The 10,396-nt window shown below is 44.8% G+C and overlaps 1 protein-coding gene across 3 annotated transcripts in view; it reads right to left on the bottom strand.

Annotated features, from left to right (window-relative positions):
- Positions 1-1,674: 1,674 nt before the first annotated feature.
- Positions 1,675-10,396, bottom strand: part of SPECC1 (sperm antigen with calponin homology and coiled-coil domains 1) — a 477,242-nt gene continuing 468,520 nt past the window's right edge. For 2 of the 3 annotated variants that reach the window (XM_049860218.1, XM_049860220.1), the window contains one exon: positions 1,675-5,893. In XM_049860218.1, coding sequence (XP_049716175.1) covers positions 5,804-5,893 — 90 coding nt within the window. In that variant the 3' untranslated portion in view covers positions 1,675-5,803. Of the gene's footprint in view, positions 5,894-7,852; positions 8,146-10,396 lie in introns of those variants that run through there. The other variant, XM_049860221.1, reaches the window with a different exon arrangement.

The following is a 10,396-nucleotide window of genomic DNA, read 5'->3' as shown; positions in this document are numbered from 1 at the left end:
CTTCAGTGTTACTAAGTGGGAGTTTCAAACCCAGGTCCATCTAACTTGAAAGCCTGTGTGCTAAGACAGCCCAGTAACAAAATGTCTGCAGATGCTCAGTTCGCATCAGGTTCCAGGCCCATGAAATCCCTGGATGGTGCAAACGGTTCAGTGCTCAGCTATTAACCAAAAGGCTGGAGGTTTGAGTCCACCCAGATGTGCCTTGGAAGGCTTGGCGATCTACTTCCCCAAAAATCAGCCATTGAGAACCCTATAGCGCAAAGTTCCACTCTGACACATAAGGGGTTACCATAAATTGGCGTCCACTCAATGGCAACTGGTTGGGTTCCAGGCCCACAGCATACAAACTTCCCCAGTTGGTCCCAAACTATGGAAGAGATCGTTCACAAGTGCTGTGACACCAAAATCCTTAGAATGCACGTGTGTGTATGCATGTGTGTCTCTGTGTATGTATGTGTGTATGTCTTAGTCATCTAGTGCTGCTATAACATAGATACCATAAGTGGATGCCTTCATCAAAGAGAAATTTATTCTCTCACAGTCTAGGAGCCTAGAAGTCCGAATCTGGGGTGCCAGCTACAGGGGAAGGCTTTCTCTCTCTTTCGGCTCTGGGGGAAGGTCCTTGTTCTCAATATTCCCCAGTCGAGGAGCTTCACAATACTGGGAATCACAGCCTAGCCAAGCCCACATACATTTTTGGGGGACACAGTTCAATCTATAACAGTGTGCGTGCTGAAGATGAATGAAGGATGTGAACCAACAAAACCTGGTACTTACTGGACAAAGCTTCTCCCATCATCTGACAGGTCAAAGACCAACGTGAGTGGTGGCTACTGTCCTGGCTCAGTCTTCCTGATCGCCATTCTGAGAAATGAAGGTTCTAGGACGTGGAGCCTCCTATGTCCTCTCCTGTCGGCAGGGCTGGTCACCTAAGACACCAAACAGTGAGTGGTAGCTTCTGAGAAGCGCCTGTGAGCTAGCACACCCAGTAAACTGGTGGCAGGACACAATGGCATCCCACATCAGTTAAAATTTTTATTAACTGCCTCTCACTCTTGGTGTAATCCTCTCCTGCTTAACACCCCCAGGGTATGGCTTTCAGGGTCTCAGTTAGCATCCAATTTCAAGTTTCAGTGCTGAGCTGAACAAGCCTTGTGGTTGGAGCAGTATCTCCTGTGTGCATCTGCAGCCCTGCAGTGCCCTTTGTGGCACTCAGGATAACTATCACAAGAGACTATAGTAGCCAAAAGGAGCACTGGTGGCACAATGGTTAAGTGCTCGGCTGCTAACCAGAAGGTCGACGGTTGGAATCCACCACTGCCTCCTCGTGAGAAAAGATCTGGTGATCTGCTTCCGTAAAAATTACAGGCCAGGAAACCCTATGGGGTAGTTCTACTCTGTCCCATAGGGTCACTATGAGTTGGAATCTACCTGGTGGCACACAACAACGTAGTAGCCACAGCAAGGGGCTGTAAGTGGTGGGCAGGACCCTGGTCCTTTCCAGAAGCCTCTGTAATGTTGGCAAGAACAGCTGACGCCGGGACCGTGGCCCAACAAGGAATATGTACATGAAGATGCTGGTTTCTAAAGTGACTAAATGTTTGTTCGCTTGGCATTCTGAAAAAATATTAACTATAAAGGTCACTGGGAATTTCATAATCAGACAGAAATAAAGTATATTTATTAGAAATATTACACAGTCATACATCATACAGTTTTAGGTTAATATTTAAATACATCTGTGTTAGCATGTCATGTCCTGACAATGCTTGATACAATCTACTATGCTCTTTACAGAAAGGAGGCCACAGACGTATTGGCCGCGTTCAACTAGTGTAGTCAAAATTCGTGAGCTACTCGGGATGTTAGAGGGTTAGCAAAACTCTAACCGAGGTCAGAGAGCTGAAACGCCCGGTGAACTTGGGCAAACGTAGATATTTAAAACGCTTTTAAGGTCACTGGGTTACATCCTTCCCTGCATTGCGCTGGTAGAGCATCTCAAAACGGCTCTGGAGCTGTGGAGCAGTGGGAACGATTCCTGGGTTTGGCAAATGGATTTAGATGTAAGAACCCGTCCTCTGTCTTCATACTCCAGGGACTGGCTGCCCTCCCCTCAGTGGGGGATGCAGAGGAGACTGAGAGACACTCTCCATGCTTCTATGGGGTCGGGAAGAGAACATCAAAGGGATCCATCATTGCTAGATGGATAATCACTTTGCAAAACACATTTTGTCTAACACATACAGCATCTGTTTGCATGGTCTCTACAAAAGTTACAAAACAACAATGAGTGGAGAATGAAAACAAAAGACTAACACTGATTTTAAAGCAAGAAGGGGAGAAGGCAGGGAAGCGTGAACCTGCCGGCTCCTCAGAATGCTATCCCAGCAGGGCAGGGGTCACGGTGCTATGCTCAGTCAACTGAAGTTCAAGTCTATATGACAACGCCAATGCAGACAAGGAAGTGTGAATGTGCCAGCTCCTCAGAATGCTACCCTAGCAGGGCAGGGATCATAGTGCTATCGTCAGTCAACTGAAGTTCAAGTCTATACAACTCACAATGCAGACAACTCCAGACTTCTCTTTATGTCTTAAAAAAATTCCTCCACTCTCCTGGGTCTTGCATTTTGCAGCTGTCTGTTATATAAAAATTATAGACAGAGAGAGAGAAAAAAAGGATATTTATAACCCCAATAATTTAAAATGACTGATCATTTAATGACTGAAGAAGATGGGACAAAAAACTGGGAAGGATGCGGTATACTGAGCAGAAGACAAGATGTTCCCTTGTTTTATCAGTTCATCAATTTTTCACATTGATCTTGTGCTCTGAAAGAAGCCCTGGTGGCAGTGCTCTAAGTACTTGGCTGCTAAGCAAAAGGTTGGCAGTTCAAACCCACCAGCCGCTCCATGAGAGAAAGATGTGGCAGCCTGCTTCCATAAAGATTACAGCCTTGGAAACCCTATGTGGCACTTCTACCCTGTTCTATAGTGTAGATATGAGTTGGAATTGACTTGACAGCAATGGGGTTTTATGCTCTGAGCTCTCTAATTAATGATCTAAAAAACTTACTCAGTGTGGGCCAGCCTGGGCTGGGGGACTGACCAAAGTTGACTTCCAAAGACAGCTTTCCTCCTGCCCTGTACCTCCACACACCAGCCGGCTGCCTCCCTGAGGGGGAGCCACTAGCTCTGCTGCAAACAGCTGGTAGGGCTGGAAGGCCTGACCCCGTGACCTGCTGGCATCAGTCCCTGTCCCAGGGCCCCCACTGGATGTCTACCCCGGCAACATGGCCTGCATTCCTACATCAATGAACAGAACACACACTTCCTCGCCTATAAGCACGCCCACTGGCACAGAACATGATGGTAAAGTATTTCCTTGAGTTAAGAAAAATAAATGGCACACGGCGCTTCATTCATATGATATTTCCCCATCTTTTTAACCTAAGGTAGCAGTACACACACAAAAACAGGCGGGCTGGGCCATTGGCAATGTATGCTTAGAAGGGAAGGCAATCCAATCTGTCTAAAGGCTGCTCTGCCCATAGCTCTTTCTAAACCATTGGCACACAATCACTAAAAACGCTGCTTACGACCTACCCCAGAGACTCTTAGAGGCCAGTAACTTTAAACATCCCCACTGGGTATCCCGAGGCCTCCACTTCCTCTCCCACACAAACCCCACAGAATCCCAGATTAAACACAACAATGAACAGCTAGATCCAACTACTTGGGATAGCCCCCCACCCCATTAGGGACAAGCAAAGCAGAATCAGGGAGACCATGCAGATGCGTCAGGTTAGCCAGCAAAAGATAGATGCACAAAGCAACAAAAGGGGTAACCTTCATTTTGATGTCTTTATTGGCAAGAATGAGTTTGTCCCCACGGTACCTCGGCTCCCATTTAAGAACAAAGGGACTGGTGATGTAAGAATCTTTACCAAACAGCTGCTCAGGGGCTCCACAGCCCTTGTCACGCTGCCTTCGGCCGTGGCTGAAAGGTACTTTCCTCTTGGAGGTTCTTTGCAGGGCCCATGGACCAAATGTCTAGGGAGCTTTTAAATGAACAGAATACATTCTGGTCCATCCCACACATTCTGATTCACCCAGTGAGCAGGCTGGGATGAAATGTTTTTACAAAACTCACCAGGAGATTCTGACACAGTCAGGGCTGAGACCCGCCAGCAGGGTGGGGAGACTGAAGGCTAGAGCTGCCTGCAGAGCCCAGACGCCCAAAGTGCTAGTCTGGAGTGTGGGGGTCAGACTCAGAGCAGAACTTACACCTCTCTCAGTGTGGGGGCTGAACCTGCAGTCCCCACCCTAGGGCTCAGATCAGCAATCACACATTTACTGTAAATAGTGGCGGTATTGTAATTCTCAGTGGCTTGCTTCCTGTAGGAGTGTCCTTTTCCAGAACGGCACTGATACAAGCTATTTGGCATTTAACTCAACACACTCAACTAAACTGAGCGTGTGGTCTGCACCCACCTGCTATGCCAGGTATAGCTGCCAGACAAGAACACCAAAGAGCCACCAGGGGCTTCCCGGACCGAGCATTTCCCACACCAGGGCTCAGACGCTACTTGCGGTAACCCAGGGAAGTTAGAGGAAAACTGCATTTTTTACTTATCACTGCCCAGCCCTAAGGGCTTCCTTTTGCCCAGGAAATGTAAACAATTTGATGAAATTCTTAAAGCTAAGGAAGTCAAGAGTCAAAATATGTGAAAAACAGATTGGCAACCTATCCGATATCTCAAGAAACACACACCTTCAACCTGTTTAATTGTGCAAATACACAAAAAACCTGGCACGCATGGTTCACTTTACACACACAGTGGCTTTCTCTCAAGTCCTGCACGGATGGCAGGCTGAGTGCAAACAGTAGCATGAATAACCGGAGGACAGAAGGCAGCGAGGGGACAATTTCTGTAGTTTCCTTTTGGCATGTGAACAGCTCACTGAGCCCACGAGCTGTACGAGCGTGTGCGAGAGCTGAATGCCTACCCACACAGCCTGGAGCCACCAAGGACGTTCTTCTACCTGTGGGTCATCTTGCAGGGCACTTAAACAACTTACCCAGGGGCTCACTTGCATTCTCGTATGTTGTGTTTTCATCTAAATAATCAAATAAGTGATTGTGAGATCTAAAGAAATGTAATCAAGTTCTAAGGATTTAAAATTGTTACCTAGAACTTGAGCCTATTTCCCCAAAAGGCATATATTGCCCCTTGCTCATGTGTTTCTAGGCTGCTTAGAACAAATTTCTTTTTTTGGGGGGTGGGTGGTGGTGCCAAGGGCAAAGTTTCTGTAATGGCAAAGGCCAGGTTTTTTATTAAAGAAAATTACTGACTGGGGAGCACTGTTCGTCATGCTAAAGGATGACTGTCTCAAAGTCTAAGTCACAAATGTGATGGGAGACGTTGCCCTGGTTCTTATGGAAAGAAGCCTAAGCATGGAGCCCTGCAGCTCGATCGAGGGAGACTGCTCTCCAGAAACACCCTGTGGGAGATGGAAGCTTCCCTAGCTTTCACACCTAAGTGCTTTCTGATTTAAGCTGGGTACACGACCTCGCTGTTTCATTTCTGTTTGTGGGTCCACTCTGATTGAGTTCCTTCAGAATCACCAAAGGGCCTTCTTCTGAAACCCAGAGGGGTGGTGGGCAGAGCAGGATCTGTGGAAAGCGATGGAAGCTTCTGGGATGGCTGCTCGCAGGGCCTCCAGGTTCACATTTCAAAGTACTTGTAGGATCTGTGGAAAGCGATGGAAGCTTCTGGGATGGCTGCTCGCAGGGCCTCCAGGTTCACGTTTCAAAGTACTTGTAGATCTGGGCCACGTACCGCATCACGCTCTGCCAGTCCGGCCGGTCAGTGTATAGCATCTCACTGAGCTCCTGGGGGAGGAAACCAGGTTACAAGGGCAGACCGAGGTCAGGGTGCATCACAGACCCCCCCTCCCCCCACAGAGAGGCTGGGACACAGATCAGCAGCTTATCTGGCTAGGAACCCTCCACCATACAGGCAGAAGGCATGGGGAAACACCAGCCAGAGGTAAATGCGATTAGTTAAAAGAAAAGCTTTCCCTCCAATTTATTTGGGAGATACCGTCCCTTTAAAAAAAACAGGGCATGATCTCCCAGCGCTTGCATTTTTTAAACAACATAGCAGCATTAAAAACAGCTTTGAAAAGAGAAAAAAACCAAAACTCATGGCTGTCAGGTTGATTCCGACTCATAGCGACCCTGCAGGACAGAGTAGAACTGCCCCATAGAGCGTCCAAGGAGTGCCTGGTGGATTTGAACTGTCAACCTTTTGGTTAGCAGCTGTAGCTCTGAACCACTAAGCCACCAGGGTTTCCCTTGGAAGGAGAAAGCCACCCATTATTCTGCTGTCATAAAGTGATTTCCATTATTCTAAACTCCATGCTTCCATCACAGCTGATGTACTATTGCACAGTCTGTACTTCTTCACTTAACGTTTTTCTCAGTTTCCCACGGTGCTGTACTGTTTTGGTGGCTACCCCGGTGGATGCACACTGTCCAAGGGAACAGTTGTCCCACAGTGGACACGACCACCTCCTATTGTCTGGCGTGGAGTTTACGTTCACATCTTCACTGTTACAGACTTTGCAATGAGCACCTTGGTGCAATATTGCTCCTTCTGCTGAATTATTTCCTTAATATAAAGTTCCAAGAATGAGATTACTACAAAATCCTTGAGCCAATTTAAAATGCAACTCTTTGTTTTACCAGCATTACTCTAAAATTTTTTTTTTTTCCTAATTGAGTCAGCAACAAGCAAGCATGAGGTAGAGGCCAGAAAGGGACACACAGGAGGGCCAGGTGCCCCGTGGAGTGCTCAGGTAGGGTTTTTGGAAATTTGTGCCATGGAACCCATTTCATCATTAACTTTGGAATTTGTTTAGATTCTTTTGTGGTTACAAGGGAATGACAGGGAAGGACCCCAGTGTAAAGCCAGAAGCAGAGAAGCCGTGGAAAATAGGGCTGAACGTGGTACATGTGTTACTAGATGGTGAGAGAGCGAGCAGAGGTCTGTCAATGAGCAGTTTATCCTGTTCGGCAGCATCTGAAGACACTTTACTGACTCTGCTCCCTCGTTATGCAAAATAAAGGAAGGAAAGAAAGAAATATCAGCATATTATTAATCATAGGAAAGGGGTGAGTGGACCATTCCACACTGATATACCCAGAACAACTTAAAAAGAAAGATAAAATTTTCTCAGAATGCAAAGACAGCCTGCCTCCCAGAACACTGTATCCAGGACTGTGCACACAGACTGATGCATCAAAAGATAAATGTCCTACTACAGGAGGGTTGTGAACAATACAACAGAGAAAAGAAGTAATCAAGAATTAAGCATGATATTTAGGAGACAGATGAGCTCTGAGAAAGAAAGGACACCTGCAAACTCAAGAGAGATGGCAAACCTTCCTCTGTAGGATGGGAAGGACGTGTCTTCAACCTTGGAAAGGGTTCGGAAGTCCAAACGATATCATTGTTTTACAAGAGACTATTTCACATGCCCTGGTGGCGCAGTGGTTAACAGCTAGGCTGCTAACCAAAAGGTTGGCAGTTCGAATCCACCAGCCGCTCCTTGGAAACCCTATGGGGCAGTTCTAGTCTGTCCTACAGGGTCGCTATGAGTCGGAATCGATTAGACAGCAACAGATTTAAGAGAAACCTAACGATAATTGAATTAAACAGCACTTTGGTCCATTGTCAACATCACATCTGAACATGTTTGAAGAAATAATTTATCAGATTTCAGGAGAAGAGTAATTACATTAATGAAAATCTGATATTTCAAGAAATTTGTTTGAATCAGTAGTTAAAAACCTTCCAAAAAAGAAAACACCAGACCCTGATGATTTCACTGGTGAGTTCTACCGAACACTTAAGGAAGAAATAATACCAATTCTACATAATCTCTTCTGAAAAACAGAAGATAGGAAACACTTCCCAACTCATTCTGAGGCCAAACCAGTTGCCAGACACGTCGACTCCGATGGGCGACTCTGTGTCAGAGTAGAATTGCGCTCTGTAGGGTTTTCAATGGCTGGTCTCTGGGAAGTAGAATGCCAGGCCTTTTTTCTGAGGCACTTCTGGGTGGACTTCAACTTCCAACCTTTCGGTTAGAAGTGAAGCGCGTTAAGTGTTTGCATCACCCTGGGACTCTCTATGAGCATCACCCAATTACCAAAATCAAAGACATTACAAGAAAACCAGAGACCAATTTCTTACAAGAACATAGACACAAAAATCCTTAACACGTTCAGTAAATTGAATCCTGCAATATATAAAAGGGTAACACATCACGATTGAGTGGGATTCATCCCACAAACACAAGGCTGGTTAGACACTCAGAAATTCATCAGTGCAGTTCATCATACGAACAGACTAAATAACAAAATCATGTGGGCATATCAACAAACACGACTGCATGATTTTTCTCAGTCTTTCTAGTTTTCTAGAAAAAGCATTACACAAAATTCAACAACCATTTATGATTAAAAACTCTTAAAAAGTAGAAATAGAAGGTAATTTCCTTCCTAATAAAGGATATATGTGTGTATTTGCATGTATGTGCATAAAACAGACAACATCATACTGAATGGTGAGGCTGGATGCTTTCCCCCCCGAGACTGGAAGCGAGACAAGGGTGTTCTTTCTCATCTCTCCTATTCCACATTGTATTGGAATCCCTAGCTAGTGAGATAGGGCAAGAAAAAGAAAGAAAAGGCATGCAGATTGGAGAAAAAGAAATAAAACTGTTGTTACTTGTAGATGACATGATTACTTTTGTAGAAAACTCCAGAGAGTTTACAAAAAAAGTTCTGGAACTAGTATTTTTTATTCATATTGTGAAAAAAAATTTTTGTAACAGACATCTTACTTTGATTTTAAGGATTTTTTCTTACCAACGAAAGAAAAAATAAACTGGAAAATAAAAAGACTGGGTCAAATTGCAAAAGCATTGACTTTTTTTCTCCAGAAGCTGATCTGAAGCACAGTGTATCTGTCTGTTCCTGGACAAAAAAGAGTAGTCAATGACTAACCCATCACACTGTGATTTAATTGAGAAGATGGTGGGCTTCCTTAATTTAAACGTCAAGAGGTCTCATAGCTACAAATGGGCACAGGGCCAAAATCTTCAGGAGTCATCTTTTTAATGCTAACTCAGTAACCATGGTTGTCAGGAGGGATCAGTCCGTGGAGAAGGACATCATGCTTGCAGAGTACAGGGTCAGCGGAAAAGAGGAAGACCCTCAACGAGGTGGATTGACACTGTGGCTGACACGATGAGCTCAAGCATCACAACGATTGTAAGGATGGCGCAGGACTGGGCAGTGTTTTGTTCTTTTGTGCATAGGGTCCCTATGAGTCGGAACCGACTCGACGGCACCTAACAACAACAACAACAGTAACCATGAAATACTTGGTCACCATGGAAACTTATTTTCATTAAGGAAAAAAAAAAATTAAGTTTCTGTGAAGTCTCCAGTCCTTGGAATGTTTTTTTTCCTTTCACTTTTCTTTCATGCATGGGAGATCATGCTCCTCCGATGTGCAAATTGTTCATAAAATTATGAAACAATAAAATATTATTGTTTTGAGCTAATTCTAAGGTTTATTTTAACAACTGTAAGTAGCCTACTTGCCTTTAGAGGAGAACTAACATCCCTGCATGCACACAGAATGACTGCTTGGAATAAACCTTATATTTCAATTTCTTTGAGTTTTGAGTATTTTGAACAATATCTTTTTTTTAATCATATGGTATGTGCTATACAGTACTGTGAACGGATTGTGGTTTGGGAACACAGCATGTAGACGTGGCTGTTATGGACGTAGAGTCACGGATGGTTAAGAGCCTGGGTTATAACCGCCTGGGTCTGACTCTCTCCTTTACGGCTCATTAGCCCTGTAACTGCACTGTGCCTCAGTGTTCCATCTTTTCAGTGTATTTATCTCACAGGATTTCTGCAAAGAAGAAATGAACCAATACATGGAAAATACCTAGAACAGTGCCCAGCACATGGTAAACATGAAAAAAATGCTTTTCATGTAATTAAGCTCAAATGTAACTGTTTAAAGTATATACTTTATAAAGTTTATACCACAGAGGATGCTCCATCACGCCTAAGTAATCATTCTGATGTCCTCATAAGATCTTGACTTATAATGGCCGCTTCTACAGCCGACCTGAAGAGCTTAATCTGCGTGCGTAGTGGCTATTCTGGTGGCAGGTCTGGGCTACTCAGTATGCAACGCTTCTCACAGAACGGTACCTAGATTGACCCAGTTTGGGAGTTTCCCCCCAAAATATGTGTGGTAAATCGTAAGCCCCTATACTTATGGATGTAATCCCATTTGGG

This window comes from Elephas maximus, chromosome 19 (assembly GCF_024166365.1).
Source record: "Elephas maximus indicus isolate mEleMax1 chromosome 19, mEleMax1 primary haplotype, whole genome shotgun sequence".
Taxonomy (NCBI): domain Eukaryota; kingdom Metazoa; phylum Chordata; class Mammalia; order Proboscidea; family Elephantidae; genus Elephas; species Elephas maximus.
Note: the sequence above shows the minus strand (reverse complement) of the source record. Positions and strands in the feature narration are given on the sequence as shown.